General features: G+C 43.4%; 1 protein-coding gene across 2 annotated transcripts in view; it reads left to right on the top strand.

Moving 5' to 3' along the window:
- Positions 1-1,444: 1,444 nt before the first annotated feature.
- mxi1 (max interactor 1, dimerization protein) overlaps positions 1,445-17,526 on the top strand; it is a gene marked incomplete at its 5' end in the record, with an annotated part of 29,929 nt that continues 13,847 nt past the window's right edge. The window contains 3 exons of one of the 2 annotated variants that reach the window (XM_083906014.1): positions 1,445-1,673; positions 3,957-4,059; positions 7,973-8,002. In XM_083906014.1, coding sequence (XP_083762140.1) covers positions 1,445-1,673; positions 3,957-4,059; positions 7,973-8,002 — 362 coding nt within the window. Of the gene's footprint in view, positions 1,674-3,729; positions 3,803-3,956; positions 4,060-7,972; positions 8,003-17,526 lie in introns of those variants that run through there. The other variant, XM_083906015.1, reaches the window with a different exon arrangement.

Raw genomic sequence — 17,526 nt, 5'->3', positions numbered from 1 at the left:
GTGAACGATGAGGACAAATGGACGATGAGTACAGGTGAACGATGAGGACAAATGGACGATGAGTACGGGTGAACGATGAGGACAAATGAACGCTGAGTACGGGTGAACGATGAGGACAAATGGACGATGAGTACAGGTGAACGATGAGGACAAATGAACGCTGAGTACGGGTGAACGATGAGGACAAATGGACGATGAGTACAGGTGAACGATGAGGACAAATGGACGATGAGTACAGGTGAACGATGAGTACGGGTGAACGATGAGGACAAATGAACGCTGAGTACGGGTGAACGACGAGTACAGGTGGACGACGAGGACGGGTGAACGACGAGGGAGGGTGAACGCTGAGTGCGGGTGAACGATGAGGACAAATGGACGATGAGGACGGGTGAACGATGAGGACAGGTGAACTATGAGGACATGTAAACGATGAGTGCGGGTGAACGATGAGGACGGCTGAACGATGAGGACAAATGGACGACAAATGGACGATGTGGACAAATGGACGATGAGGACGGGTGAACGATGAGGACAAATGGACGATGAGTACAGGTGAACGATGAGTACGGGTGAACGATGAGGACAAATGAACGCTGAGTATGGGTGAACGATGAGGACAAATGGACGATGAGTACAGGTGAACGATGAGGACAAATGGACGATGAGTACAGGTGAACGATGAGGACAAATGGACGATGAGTACAGGTGAACGATGAGGACAAATGGACGATGAGTACAGGTGATCGACGAGTACGGATGGACCATGAGGACGGGTGAACGCTGAGTACGGGTGAACGATGAGGGCAAATGGACGATGAGTACAGGTGAACGATGAGGACAAATGGACGATGAGTACAGGTGATCGACGAGTACGGATGGACCATGAGGACGGGTGAACGCTGAGTACAGGTGAACGATGAGGACGGGTGAGGACAGGTGAATTTGCCACTAATTAAGATCCCTGAGTCAGTGACATTTGTGACCTTTGACCCATGTTGACTGATAAATGATGTGTTTACATGTTTTATTTTGTCAGCGCTTTAGTTTGTAAAGGTTTGCCTTTAATCAATTCATGTTTTTTGCACAGCACAAGAAAGAACCCCAACCTTGTTAAAAAGTAACAAAGTACTTGAGTAGAATATGTCAGTACTCTTTCCACCTCTGATGATATCTGATCCTTTTAATGAAGGAACCTGTGCCAGGCGGGCACAGGGACCATGCGGACTCCTCAGACAGAGGGGGGCCGGGCTCTCTTTTTTTTCCCATGCACCAGCATCCACTGACATTGGCCACATTAAACACCCCGCATTCACAAAAGAGAAAAAAGGAAAAGAGGAGCCATCTGACAAGAGCAGCGTTCACTGGTGCAGCTGCAAGCACACACTGTTTACTGCGCTCAGGACACAAAACACGCAAACCGAGAGGGAGAGAGAAGAGAAAAATGGCCAAAAGTGAGACGCAGAGGAGAAGTTTGAAGAGCGAGGAGTTCTTCTTCGATTCCGAGGCGTCTCTCTTGGACCGGCAGGATTTGGAGATGTCTAGTTGTCCCTTCAATGACGTCTTCAACTCCGAAGACTCCCACATGGAGCAGATCAACACTTTTCTGACAAATGTTCAAGTTCTGCTGGAGGCTGCTCGGTTCCTTGAGAGCGCCGAGAGGAAGGACGGAAGTGAGTTTATTATTTGTGCTGCGTTTGATATCCTCCCCACCCTCCCCGTTTATTTTTATTTGCATCTAAATTTCAAAGGGGGGGCCAAAAAAAACAAGACTTCATTGTCAACAGTCTGAGACAACAAAAGGCTGAGTTCACTCAACTAAGCACCACTGTCTGCTGTGAGCACCAGACTAATATCAGTCATTTACTCGCTGTTTTTTTTTTTTTTTTTTCCAAAGTAGTCTTCAAACGTGCTTGTTTTTCATTTTTATTCCTGCATCGCTTTCACGGTTTGCAGCGCTTTGCGTTTGCACAACTCTTAACTCGGGATCAGTCATTTCCCTCAGCAGCATAGATAAAGCAATATGACATAATGATGAGGTGTGTGTGTGTGTGTGTGTGTGTGTGTGTGATATATCTGACCACATTGCAGCGCCCTCAAACTCAGTTAAAGGATGATGTCATTGTGCCTCTGCAGACTCAATGGGGGAGAAAAAAAATATATAGCAAACTTTAAAGGCCAAAACACCACCTGATCACAGCTGACCGATCAGTCGATCCATTATATATCAAATGTACATCCGACTCTAAAAAAAAGGGGGGATTTTAAAGGAATTAAGCGACTGGATACAGGGTTGCGTGCAGATGGCATGGTGTCTTTTAAATGCAAGTATATTCAGATTTGCATCGTCTTAAATATCATATTATTATTTTAAGAAGTGCAACATATTTATAATCCTTAGTAGATTATACTATATAATCTGCATAATCAGCATAAACTATGCTGTTTTTTTTCCAACAATCGCTTCCGCGTGCACCTTTTCGTGCATCGTGCACACGCGTCCCCTGAGATATATCATCTATCATGATGTAACGTGGGAGTTTTGCAGGTTCCTCTGCTGCTCTTCTGCTTTTTCCTCCTTCTCGTTCTCGATTGTTTGCTTCCTACTATTTGTGGGTGTGCCGCACTGGTTTCCACATGGCGCAAAGCTGCGCTGCCGTTGGCCAGCGGCGAGCTCAACCCCCCACGCCTGTCAAAGGCGTCCGCCAATCAGACGCCCGCTCCTGTGTGACGTCACGTGTTGCTGGGCCTGGCTTCGGCTGACGAGAACACCCTCAAGGTCCCGGTGAATCATGGGATTAGTAGGATGTCAGAGGAGAGCGGCGTGAATGCCCGTGAGGGGAAGTTATAAACCACAGAGAAGTAGAATATATCAGTCACTTAATAAACATTTTTTTCGACAATAGTTTGCATACATTGCAGTACATAAGTAAATAATAAAGTTTGATTATTTTGGTCCCTTTTTTAGAGCCCTTTTTTGTGGATGTGTGTCCCTTCATCCTGTTTCTGATTAACTAAAAACAATAATGCATTCTGATTGCACACTGACTTTGCATGCATGATTATATTTTATTGTCGTAATATTCTTTCAGAAAATCTTTTATTTGCTGTTGTTGGTAATGTAAACTGAGTAGTTATTACCTTTTATATATCAGACATCAGTTCACACGCGCACAGAAAGACTCGATTTCCCACAATGCACCGCGGCCGGGCCGGCCTCTCCTCCGCTCGGTGCACGCCTCTCAGCTGTGCAGCTAGGTAAACAAACAGGAGAGCAGAGGAAACGAGCGGCGGCAGTCACTTCGCTGACTCTGCGCTCCCTCGGGGGAAGTTTTGTATCGTTTTTAACCATTTTTTGTAAGAAGAAATATCAATATCGCGTTTTATGGCAACTTTTAATACTTTGATACAATCGTTTTAACGCTTTTCTTACAAAAAAAAGAACCTGGCATGGATTGACAGTCGCTTGCTAGCTGTGAAATACTGGATCTCCCCCCACTGCTTTCGACAAAGGCTGCTGTTGAGCCAGCGAAGAGACTGAACGAGAAAACACATATATATATATTTATATATATATTTTAAAATACACTTCAGTTCAGCAATAACTGATGCACTGTCTTCCCTTTTTGCAAAAGCTTCCCGTCGTCGCTGCCCTTTGCAGAGCTGACGTTAAGCCCCGAGGGGAGCAAGTAAGCTAACGTTCACCGCGGTGGTTAGCCTCAGGAAAGAATGACGGCCATTCAGCTGATTAATATCCAACGGTTACTCGAAGCTGCCGAATATATTGAGAGGAGAGACCGAGGTAATTATCTATGCGAACGTTGAATGAAATAGACAGTAAACACCCTTCATGTCTCCTTCACTGACTGCTCAAAAAAATAGGAAATCTTCGAAGTAGTTTCAAATGTGAACTCGTCCACGACTGCTGTCTGATAACAACACGTTTTCTTCAACAGAGTGCGAACATGGATACGCTTCCACATTTCCTTCAAATCAGGACACAAACTACCAGAGGCAAAGGAAATTCCGCAATAAGAAGTTCAGCAGTAACCACAACAGGTAAGACACTGCTCTCTGTCGTGCACGGCTGTGTTAAATGTGTGTTTGTTGTCGGCGTTATATTTAGGTACATGTTAGGAGAGCTGTAAAAAAAACACTTTACAATAACGTATAGATATATACATCTGAATTGAAAGTCTGGGGCATTCACAACCATTGTGTGCACATACAACGGGGGATGGGGGTGTTTGTGGCGCTACTTGCTTTTCATCAGCTGATTGTCAAACGGACTGCAGTGGCTAAGGTTAGGGACCGTGGTGAAAGTGACTGCCCGGAAATGAAAAAAAGTCACCGTTTATGTTGTTTTCCACTCGTCCCTGATCAAGTAAACGAAAAATGCATTACCACAATTAATAGTGACGGGCTTTTAAGAATTTGTTGTTGTTCACGTTTATTTTTTTTGGATGCGTTTGCGTATTCTACACTGTGGGAGAGGGATGGTAGTTTCGTCATACCCTGAAGAAGAAAAGCTGCTATTTATGGACAGTGTTGTTTGCAGACATCCAAAGGTGACTACGTGGAGGCTTTTTCAGGACGCACAATGCAGTTTGGACTAGAGCAGTGATTTGCTCGAGACGAGCTTTGATACATGCTGTGCATGTAACGGTTCAAAGCTGATTGTGGAACATGTGTTGCGATAACTATTCTGTAGTGTCCTCTATCATGTAGCACACAGATTAAAGCCCTTGAGGGCACTGCATTCACTGATGACAGGAACTCGCATTTAGTAGTCAGAGAAGCGTGGCGATTCCCTCAAGTTAAGACCCACTGGCATTGTGTTTTCTCTTAGTGCTAGGCTGCTTACATTCATCTGTTCATTGGCAGCTATACATCAAAAGTAGTCTCCACTCTCCCTCTCTTTCTGAGCCTTTTAATATTAATGCAAAATCAGGCCACAAACAGGAACTGCGCATTACTCATCATAAGTGCAGAATGCTGCCTAGTTCTGCATAGCAACAGTCAGATACACTGTAGGTCTAATGCCATATTTGTAATGCTTTCTTTAGTTGGTTCCTACACGGGGAAACTGTATTAGAAAGTATCAACCAATGGTGTTTTTCCATGAATTTTCTCCTTTTAATGAAGAATTAAATTCACAAGAAAATGCAGGAGGAAAAAAACTCTGCTTCCCCCCCCAGAGAAGCATTCACAATTTACTCAGTGAGAAAACACCATTTAGCATCTAACACCATTTAACAGCCTCATATTATGGTGCTGCCTATTTCATTCCCATTGGCGCTGCACACGCTTCAAACCAAACAAACAGCCTTATTTGGAGTTCCGTGTTTGATGTGTATCTCACCACAGAGTGTACTTTTAAAAAAAAAAAAGAAGAAAAAAATTAATTCAACAGTCCTTTTCATTGTTTGCCAGCATTGGTGAGAAATCATGCTAATTAGCCCAAGCTGCAATCCATTATCGCCAACTCACATTGTCAGATTACGCTGTCCAAAGAAGTAAATGCATCGCCCTGAAGCTGGAGAATCATCTTTGGATTAGGTGTTCATAACGACAAAAATGGATGATGGGACTTTCTACTATTGATAAATGACGATGTCATATTACAGTTAGTGTTCATCTGAGCTTGTAGAGGTCATAATAAATAAGTGTTCATAACACGTTTGTTTTTATTGTTTACATTTTTTGGTTAAATGCTCGGTTTCTTCCTGGCACGAGCCTCCTCCTGCTTTAGCTTGCTTCTCTGTGGCGTGTTGAGGCTTAAAGTGATGAGCTTATCTGACTCTGTCCTCTCTTGTCTACTGTTTATAGCAGGGTTGCTTTATCTCATTGACCCACTGTGTGTGTATGTGTATGCACGGACACACGCGTGGATACATAGGGAAAAATGCTGCCGTTGTGTGTGCGGCCTTGAGCCAGTTTATAATCTGTATTGCCTTGTTATTGCAGTACAGACGCTTGAATATCTGATTGAGGAGGAAAGGAGACAGGTTTGTGTTGATAAAAAGCATATGGGAAAGGAAGCTGACTTGGATAGATGTCTTAAAACAAGAGGTCATACTACGATGTAGTGTATGTGTGGAGTCTTACAGTAGCATGAGTAATAATCATGTGAAAAGACAACTCTACTCTACACCAAACTGTGTCACATTGTGGTGAAATGCTCCCAAGTTTGGAAAATATTACATATTGGTTTATTGGTTACCAAGCAACACAATCTTCATGCAGGGTGACGGCTGATGACGCAAATAAGGCACTCCAAAGTAGTCATCTTCTGTGAACAAACGACTGGCTCACAGTCAGTTACAGCCATTCAGGGATAGACTGCTATTGGAAACTAAATGCTGTTTATGTTCATGTGAAGCCTGCATTTTCCCAATCAAGAAGTTAACCTATATGTCCACTTTTTTTGTGATCTTTATTTCATATGTATGTGGCTGATATGATGCAGGGCACAGCCTTGCATGACTGTTACGTGGTGTTTAGAATATGTAAGTTGAAAGCTGTCAGGAACAGGCATGTGAGCACTTAAGCTCTTGCAGATCGTGTGGAAATGGCCAGTGTGATCCCTGTGTTTTGCTGTGATAGCAGCTACTCAACGCGGCCCTAGAACATGTCAAGTTGAATCAAATATACTGCCACATTTGACTCGACGTGAAGTCTTGAATACCCAAGCAAGACGAAGAGTAAGGTATTCTAATTGGGACATGTGGTGTTTTTACTGGTGTGAATAATTAAACTAGAAAATGTAATTTCCTCTGAGGTGCCAGTTTTACAGTCTGAACCACTGTTCCAGACAAACTGTAGCCATTTTTACCCATTTCCTGCCACTGTCTTCTCTCCTGTTTACTTCATATTTCCTACACCAATATCAACAAGATGGCTGCTGAGCTGATGTGTGAAGTATGCTTGTATAGCATTGCTAACCCACAATATAGGGAAATTGTGTGTACAGGACAACAACACACACATGCAACTTTTTTATGATTTGAGGCGGAGGTCCCTAGCCCTCATACCTTAATCATCTCAACTAAATTCCTAACCTTAACTTTATCTTAACCTGAACCTAATTCTAACACACAGCACACGCTTGTCTTTATCTGAGAACACTGTTATCAAATGAAAATGCGGTACGGATGCAGCCACATCGACGCTCAAACACTGCTTTGACCTCCATTCATTTGGAGAGCCAAAACAAAGTCTTATTTTCAGCACTCAATGCTTATCCCTATCCTATATGCTTAAGCCAAGTTTTGCATAATAAGGACTGAGTTTTGGCCCGCATTTGGACTGCAGGTCCCGACAAGGACAGTGTTTATGCTAGAAAAGGTTAAAAAAAGTACACACACTCGCACACGTACACACAGCCTGTACCGCCGAGGTGAGGTGGAGTGCAGTTTGTGTGGATGGGAACACAGCCATTTAACTCTTAGAGGCAGGGCTTGTCTCCCTTCAGTATGTTGCCACACAAAGACTCACTAAGGGACCAGCTGATTCTCTTTACATTATTAACAGAGCGCTGAACCCTGGGTGCTGCATGCAGAGGAGATGTGTGTGTGTGTGTGTGTGTGTGTGTGTATACGTGTGCGAAAACTTTAGTGTGCATAAGTGGCTGCAATGTCACACGCACGCATCCAGGCACGTGCACACGAACCCACACTCGCAGAGTTGTGCTGTGCATTATTGAAGAAGAGGCTGTATAATGCCACAGTGCATGCCTGGCTGTCACATTTTGTTAGCGTGCAGGGTCCACCGCTCTAGGTCTCACTTGGGATTAATTAATAAGTTAACAAATCAATCTGGACAAGCTCATTCACTGTGTTATCTCTGCCCCCATTAGTCTTCCTCATATAAAATTACACCTTATTTACCCAGAGTGCATGTATGTTGAGCATTAGAATCTCTGTTTGTCCCCTTTTCCCCCTCTGATAACCTCTGTTTTCTGTCTTTGTAGGTCCACACACAATGAACTAGAGAAAAATAGGTAAGTTGGCATTAACTTTTCCAAATCCTTGACCTTTTAAATCATAGAGCACAGCCCTGATATGTGAATCAGTCAATTATGTCCGTTTTGTTTTGCTCAACAAGATTTTTGCCCTTCTGCGAATTAGTGCTTCCTGTTCAACAGGTCCTGAAAATAAAATAAGGGATGGATTAACAATTCCCCCTTCTCTTTTTTTTTTAACTCTGTTCCCTCAACTTCTAGACACTCTTTGCACTTTTTTGTGTTCTGCAACTGCTATGTTTAAATACCAGGTTAGCCCTATATCTGCATAAAATATCCCTTCAGTGTCTTGAAAGCATGCACAGTACGTACTCTGCATTCGAAAAAGTATCTAGTGAAAGAGATGTGGGGTATTCAGTGAGACCTCATGTTATGATGGTTTTCCATATCAGCCTCTCAAGAGAGTGAACACTGGTCCATTTGAAGCCCCTATCAGATTGAGGCCACCACAGACATAGGTTGCTAGCTGGTGTTCATGTTCAGTGACCTAGAGTCTAGCTGTAAAGGGTTGTCTTCGACACCATAAATAAGAGTGGCTAGACATACAGGATTTATGGTAAACAAAAAAGCTTGCCCTCCATTTCATTATCTCAGAGGGTGTGGGTACAATGAAAGGATGTGGGAGGATGGATCTATTCAGTGTAATTACATATCACCTCGGCCTGTTTTTCCTCACCATTCTCCCTGGCAGCCTCTGCTAAAAGGATGAGAACATTGGAAGGAGAGGCATCCAGAGAGTTAAATATAGACAAGAGTTGATGTGTCATTTTGGTGCATATACTCTATGTGATGCCCCACAAGACCAGCTGGTCGACTGACTGTCCTCGGCAGATTGCGGCACCCATCCGGGGCTTGCTTTATCTTTCCCCAGAGTCCCACCCACACAAATGCATTTCAATAAAAGGTGCCAGAACAGTTGTTTGTTCCTGCAACACAGTGTGAAGGCTGTTTTTGACACATTTCTTCCTCATTTTTGCAGTCGAACATTTGTGTGTCTATGGTGGGGATGGGGGATATCTGATCGAGAAGGACTAGAGCGCGTTAATGATCTGCCAAAGTAGAGAGATTATAGTATCCTCTATAGGACACATTCTATCTATTGCTGTACTATGACGTTTTTTCACATAATTTGCTTGTACGCCTAATCTCCACCCTAGAGAAACAGTGATCGACCAATCATAGTGAACTATGGGCAGTGCTGTGGATTTCTTATATCCAACCCTGTTTGATTCAACGTGTAGCAGGATGTCACGACTGAAAATGAAAACAAAATGGTCCGTAAGAAAGCACCCCATCTCCATTATAAGGACAAGGCATTGCCTATTTTACCTTGCAAATGTCCGCACATTTGTCCACCCATCCATTATCTACAGCTCTATCCTCCATCGGAGGGTCGTGGGGGGTGCTGTGCCTATCTCGGCTGACATAGGGCGATAGGCGGGGTACACCCTGGACAGCTCACCAGTCCATCGCAGGGCCACATATAGAGACAAACAACCATTCACTCTCATGCCTACAGTCAATTTAGAGTGACCAATTTACCTAATCCCTATATTGCATGTTTTTGGAGAACGTGCAAACTCCTTGCAGTAAGGCCCTTGTTCCAACCGTGACTCGAACCCAAGATCGCTAACCACTACATCAACCGTGGGCCCCGTCTGCATTGTTTTTAAATTAATATAAGATTTTGTTTGAAAAAAAAAATGGTGACTGTTTTTATTATATTGCCAATCAGTGCTGACGAGAGTAAAGTCTGTAGATGCAGAACAGAAGGAATTAGTGTTGCCCGATCATGATGATCGTGGCTTGGCAGTGAAATATGCTCGCTGCAGCGTTATGAACCATTAGATAGATAATTCAATTACGCTGTGTAATGGACCTCAATGCATCATAAAACCCATATTACCAGAAAAAAGGAGACCACCAAGGTGATTTACCCATTCATTTTGTGGATTTCGACAGCATTAGTTTTCATTCGTGTCATGTGTACAACATCCCCTGAAACTTGCATCTCCTTGCTCCACCCAGCTGATCCGTGCAGCTGTGCGGACTTTGAGTGAACTGCAGCGGATCAGCATCGGCTCTCCTGTACCACACTGCACTGTATCTGATCCACGTACTGACAGCCTGCCTTTTTCACCTCGCTGTCGTCTTCGATTTCAGATTGACAAAGTGAGCACGGTGTCGATAAATTGTACAAAAACTAATTTGATCTGAATTTCCACTAGCAAAGGAAGAAGCAAAATGGTAATTCATCTTTTTAGATGGACATTCAAAGTCAGAATCATTTATAACCCCCCCCCCCCCCCCCCCACCCTTTACCAGCAGTTAATCCAATTCCCTTCCCCTTTAACCACATGCCCCACTGTAAGCTCTATGTATTAGGCATAGTTGTTCACCCAAGTGTGTCAGGCTTATACTAGGATTCTACAACAGCAGCAGCAGCAACAGCAGTCGTTCCATCTCACTAGACTTCCAAGTCTTGTAAAGGGGAGCCAGCCCCTTTATGGTCTAGTCTGAATGTTTTTTTAGACCCACTTATCAGCCCTGTATATCTGCCGACGGCGAGACGATTTGCCTTGCACGGCTACTACAGGTCTTGATAACCTCTGTGACGAGGAGGCTCTGCGTGACAGCAGACGCCACAGGATGCGGATAAAAGGGGCAAAAAAGGGGGAGAGGAAAAGTCTCCCATTGTAGATGCTCACATTGTGCATTATGGCCAGATAATGAAGAGGCTCTCCCTCTTTGATCATGTACTTCCTAATGACCCTTTTGCCATTCCACATGTTACCACTAAATTACACTACCTTAGTGGGGTGTAACAGTTAAAAGCTTGTTTGCCCACACGAGCATTTCAGTGCTTTGATCTCACGGCCTTCTCCCCATTAGTCTTTCTTTCTTTTAAACATCTTGATAACAAACTTAGTTGTTGGTTTGCTTTGTTTTTCCAATGTAGACGATGTTGTTTTTTTGACTAAATTACTTCATGGCTTAGTTTCATGGCTGTTCTTTTTTCTTCCCATTTTGGATGATGGCTTTGTTTATGGGTAATCAATACAGCAAGCTTTTACTTACTACAGCAAATCCACAAACATGGTCAATTATTTACCTTCCTACTCCACTGTAACTATTCATTTTTTTATTGTTTATAATACTCATGGATAGTGGGAGGAATATTAGCTTTTCTTTTTGACTCTTTATGGGCAGAGAACAGTGTTCCTTTCAGTGTCTGCCTGTGGAATGTTAAAAAGGTTCTCTCTTGCCCATTAGAGCCAGGATTCTGTTGTCCTTGTGTGGCTGGTAAGGAGCATCCATGCGCTTTGTTCTTTGGGGATTTATTTTGGCATAGTGGTGTATGAAATGGTAAATTAAGATGGTCACACCTCATTTGCGACCAACTGTGTGGTGGTGTAGGTGTTTGTACTTTTTTTTCTCGCTGCCAGGAGTACATCAGGATTTACTGTATGGTCAGATTTGAGAGAATTGTTATGTGATAAATATCCATATATAACTAAATGTAACTATTGCAGCTACAGGGCTGGTTTCAGCCAGGACTTCTCACAACATGTACTTAATTAAGTGTTTTCAAAATGGTACGATTTTCTATTCTTTTGAACCACTGGGCTATAACCTCTCTACCGTTGTCCCCAGCCTCGGGGTTGTATGCACAGTCAAACATGAATAAACCTGGGCTACATTTTCTGTGGCCCGAGACGAGGCTCCCTCAAGAAAGCCAAACTGCTTCACCAGGCTTTCCGTTGTCTGCCGAGTAAGTGCAGCCTATTCTCAGGCTCTGCTGCAGGGTGTATAACTGGAACCATTTGTTCTGATCAACGTGATGACTTGAAAGCTTTTCTTGGCTCAGAAAAGCAGCTTAAGGGACTTGATCTTTGGTCTGGTGAGCACAGCGAGAGCAGGCACACGTGCTGGGGCATGCCCCCACCACCACCACCACTACTGCCGCCACAACAGTTGCCCCCTCCAGGCCATCTGATGGCAGTCCCTAACAGCCAAGCTTCTTCCCCTGTACATCTGGCATTAAATGCGTTTTCTGTGATCGGATTGCGATCCTGACCATTTGTAAATACAGGTGTAAATACACCCAGATAGATCAGATAACAAGCCGTCCTTGCTTGTTATCCGATCTGCCAGACCACTTCAGGAGGTGGTCGCGTCTAACGAGCTAACGTGACAGCGGAGACAGAACGGCGCAGTCTCCCGTGCTGTCGTCAATTTTCCACTTGTCAAAGACTTTTCCCCCTGCTTCAAAAAGTAAATAGGAATTCTTTACTTCACGTGTCTCAAACGTTGTTGTTGTTGATATGGCAGTGCACAGAGTGGGAGGTGACGTAAGGGGCGTGGCTGTGATTGGATAGCGATTAGATCTTGACGTAGCTCCTATCACACAGGTTCTTGGTGATGATGATGATGGCATTTTACATCGTTAAAATACTGTAAACATTATACATAGCTTGGAACATTTTCGTTAAAGGTGCTTACGGTGAGAACTGATGTTCTAGATAAATCCTGGCAGTCCTATTGGCTTGCTGTCAAATACTTGGGAGACTGTAGAGTCGGACGTCGCTTTTGTTTAACTTCACAAACCTTTAGGATCTATTCCCACACGTGTTCTCAAGACGGGGGTTAAGAAGGCCCCCGTGTGAAGTCTCACATCTCATCTCGCTCTTATGACCCTTGACTCATTATTATCTTGGCGTCTTCCTGTTTTGCCCTTATCCTGCAAAAGTGCATCTGTACAGCATTCTGTGGAGGGACACTGTAACCAAACGGGATAAGGCTGGACAGGCATGTGGGCTTAGTCAGCAGGTTTTAGGCCTGAGCTCTCTGACTCGAATGTTGTTTTGGTTTCCGACTGACTGAAATGAGAACACTTTCGCTGAAATCAATGTGCTCGTCGATTGTTCACATTAATCAGGGACTGTACGGTACAGTATGTTCAGGCTGTGCTACGAATGCTTTGGTTCCTCCCGCACAACATGTTGTTCAGCCAGTCCTTTTCACAACAGTGTGTCAATCTTGTTGTCCACTTGTCCACAGTTACAACCTGTTCCAGGCAGAAATGCTTCTGTTTTCCTTCCTCCTTACTGGAGTAGCTTGTCATGCTGGCAGGTGAGCGAACTTAATCTGTAGTTAAAGGAGAGGGAAACGGGAGAGATGAAGATAGAGGGGTATAAATAGGTTGCTTGTTGAAGACACACGATAGACTTAATTAGACTAAATCTGACTAGGTCTTCTATTTTTAGCTGTACAGCTGGGGAAAACGGGGAAACACCACTGCTGTTTGACCAATCACAGTGGTTGGTTTTTCCTCCAATAGCAGGAAAGAGATGCAGAAACAGAAGGAGAAGCCCCCGCGCCTGACTCCTGCATCAGCAACTCGCACTCTTACTCATCCCCAAAGCAAACGTTGTTTGAAGCATACGCTGATTGTCATGTCATCTGTGTGTTACCAACTTATCCGAGTCAAACAACCCACATGCCAACTGGGCTAAGTCTCTTAACAAGATAAATGTGGACGAAAGGTTAGTTAGTTTGTTCGTCCTTGTTCCAAATTATTTTGATGTCAATTGGATTAGGCGCCGTTTAGCGCAACACATCTGAAGTGGATGAGGTCGCACAATGTTGCCCCCTCCAGTTTGGCAGCAGAGTGGGTCCATCCTTCTGAGGAATATTAAAGCAGCCATCAGAAGTCCTCTGTTAAAGGCCAAGAAGCAGAATCCACTATCATTGATGCTTTTGTTTAAAGCAAGCGATCTGTCTGTCGATGCAGATTAGGAGAGAGGACTGGACTGGACAGCAGAGCTGATGCGATAGCCTTATTTTTGAAGGAAAAGCACTTTTTTCAATGAATAGAACATTAAATGAATACACTGTATACATTGTTAATGTGGTAAACGACTATTCTAGCTGCAAACGTCTGGTTTTTAATGGAATATGTACATAGGTGTATAGAGGCCCATTTCCAGCAACCATCTCTCCAGTGTTCTAATGGTACATTGTGTTTGCTAATCGCGTTAGAAGGCTATTGGATGATTAGAAAACCCCTGAAAACCCTCGTGCAATGATGTTAGCACAGCTCAAGCGTGTGTGAGTTCTAATTGAAAACACAGCAAAAATTGTATAGGTGACCCCAAACATTCGAACGGTAGTGCATATTCGTCATGGTTCGTTTGACGAGATACGATTGTTGTACTGCATGTCCAAACTTGGTCTCATCCATCAGTTCATAATCTCTAACCCCCCCCAGCCCTTTTTTTATAGTCATCCCTTTCGTTAACTCCATCTATTTGTCTCTTGGTTTCCACCCCCCCCCCCCCTTGTCAGTCAACCAGTGTCAGTGGACCAGATTAAAAGACAGTGTGCACGTGTGAACTAATCCTTGTGTTAGTGATGGGTTTCATCCCCAGAGCCAACCACCACCACCCCCCCATACAGTGAACTCCGCACATGCTCTTGTGTGCATGTGATCATGTGATCACTGTGGCTGCTTGAAGAGGGCAAATTGCGGCATTATTCTTTCATCCCTTCCCTCCCACTCCACTCACTCACTCATCGTTTGCATCATCTGTTTCCCATGTTTCCAAATCTGTCCACCATCCCTCGCCTTCGCTGTTGCTATGCGTCGTGAATGTATGCTTTCTGTGGCTTGGAGCAGCTTCAATGGGTTTTGCTTTACAACTGTATCTGCCTGCCTCCTATATTTCACTTTATTTATCTTACATTTAATGCTTGTGACTGCTTTAGCAGGAGAGTGATGGGTTTCTGTCCACATTGATTTTCCTTTCCCCCAGTTCCCACTTGGACTGCAATTATTATAATTTTTTTGACTAATTGCTGATCGTGCAATTATTAAATGCTCACAAACTATTTTGATAATAGACTATTTGAACATAACATTTGAGGAAGTCATCGTTTTATTTTCATTTGGGGGTTTCGGTCATTAAAATAATCGTTAGTTGCAGCCCTAGTTTCCAGTGTGGTCCCTGAATCCACAAGTGTTTTTTCTGTCTCCGTCTTTCTGCCAATCACAAAGATGCAGTCTCCCTTCCATAGACTGAATCCCCTTTTTGGTGCTCAGAAATACCAAAAGTCCCATTCCTAAGTCCCCCACCGTCATGCACCATGTGATTTATTTACATTTTGGCAGTCATTGAACCAGAATACAGGTTGTCATTTAACATGCTTCCCATGGAACCCCAAGGATTGTCTACAATTTCTTAATTCCACAGACCAGAAAGTATTTCCTGCATGTGGAAAAGAGACAGGCATTTCCATTCCATATTTGAAGCTGCAGTGCGTAACTTTAGCATGTAAATTAATGTCTGTTACAGTCATTGCCAAATGAGTTTGCATGATGCAAATTGTGCACGTCTTGTGTCGCCTGCTATTCACAGGAAGTGGTTCATATTATGCCAAGACTGGCAGAGAAGAAACATGGCAGGAGTAGGCTGCAAACTGTTGGGAGTATGGCTGAAAAATGCCTAGAAGTGCCCAAGAAAAGTGTCGGTTTAATGAGATAGGAGGGATGGTTTAGATGTGAAATCACCTAAACATCATCGACATGTAGCAAAGCTTGCAGTGTTTTGCTTTTTAAGTTTTAAGAGGACGGACTCTCAGTTTGTACAGTTTAGTGAAACCCTCAGTGGATGTATAAATAGTGACTACATCATGTGAGACTGTTGGTGTTAAAATATGTTTTTAAAGGTCAAGTAAAAAGTAAAAGTAAAGTAAAATGAAACTTAAGGGACAGGAAATGTCATCAGCCACACAGGCTAATGGGAGCTAACAGCAGTTAGCATTTGGAAAAGTGATCATTTGCAGGCTCTAACAGGCACATTGCCATCATATATAAAATGTATCCACTGGACAGATAAATCCTAAGGCTGGAAGTTTGTGTAGAACTCTGTGCTGCACTGTGGAGCCAAGAACCTTTAGCGGACTTCCGATTTTCATCTTTTTTCGAACTTTGCTGACTGATAGGTCCTCCAGATTCCCAAATATAAGGATTTAAATGATTAAAAAGTCGATTTTGCATAACATGGGACCTTTTATTAAAACACATTAGCGTAAGACATTTCAATGACGACTGAACGGAAAAAGTTCCAGGCACAGTTTACCAGTTAGCTGCGTTAGCTCCTTTAGCACCATTAGTGTACCTACAGTCGAACTGGAGCGGTCTGTGTATTTAACGAAAAGAGCAGCGCTACAAATAGCCAGCGTACCTGTGTACTGTGTATGTGTCCCTCTGTTTTTAAGTTTAGCGTTACTATAGAGACTCATTTTAACAATCGGGAGTCACGTAAACATGACGTCAGTCGTCATGGAAACGCGTCATGGGTTAACATGCTTTACCAGCACTAGTTTCTATCAGTCGGTGTTTTATTATTTCATATATTTTTCACTGAGAGGGTAACGCACACAACTAAGAGATTACATACTCTTTCTTTAGGTTGCAGTAAAAATAGCCTAATGAGCATTTACCTGCTGTCACTGCCAGAGCTCACGATCATTGGCTCAAGTCCTCTGTGTGTAGGAGCTGTGAGCATGCACGACTCTTAATCTTTTAAGGTTAGTTTGATTTTTTTTTTTTTTTTTTACTGCTGCCACCCATGTGTGAAAAACATGCACTCGTGACACTTTGGATGAATGTGCTCGACACTAAGCATGTAGGGCTGTCTTTTTTCCCTCCCACAAATATTTGAATAGGCATGTCACATTTAAGTGGAAAGCTGGAATAATACGATTCGATTTAGTCGTTTCTGTCACTAAACCCAATGGAACTCTTGACAGATTGGTTCTGGTTTGTGCTTGTGGCTAGTTTCTGGGCAGATTACACAGGCAGAACACTCCCCCTTCCTCCCCCACTCTCTGTATCTTTCACCCTCTCTATGTGGCGCTGACTCCATCCCATCTGTCTGCATCTTATAGAAGAGTAGATAATCATCAGTCTGTTCAGAGAAAAAGAGTGTCTCCAAGCATTGCACGGCAAATATTGCTCTAAAAAAGCGTCACAGACTACCTGGCTTAGCAACAGTCGATGTGTTTGTTTGTTGTTGCCACAGTAACAGCCTGAAAGTTTCAAAAGTTAGTGGCGTGGCCGAGTGAATTGTTCAGGTATTACAGACCGTTCCACAACTAATTAAAGTAGAACGATTTTAACATCCAATCCAGACTTTTTTCCACACATAAGCGTGACTCCATCTGCATTTGTCATTTCCTGAACTTTCCATTTATAGCCCAGGTAATTAAGCTGAGGTTGGCTAAAGTACATAAAGCAGGCTCCAGTTTTTGTGGCCAGGCTGTAGACTCTTTCATGACTGTTCCAGCAGTCAGGCTAGTGAGTGGTGGTTTTCCCTATAAAAAAAAAAGCCTATTCAGTCAGGTGCCACTGTCTGTATGGGTAAACATGTGATCCTGACTGCAACCCACAGCAGTCATGTGAGAAAGAGAGAGAATGACCTCCAATCCCCAACTCGCTG

This window comes from Microchirus variegatus (assembly GCF_963457635.1).
Source record: "Microchirus variegatus genome assembly, chromosome: 19".
Lineage (NCBI taxonomy): Eukaryota > Metazoa > Chordata > Actinopteri > Pleuronectiformes > Soleidae > Microchirus > Microchirus variegatus.
Note: the sequence above shows the minus strand (reverse complement) of the source record. Positions and strands in the feature narration are given on the sequence as shown.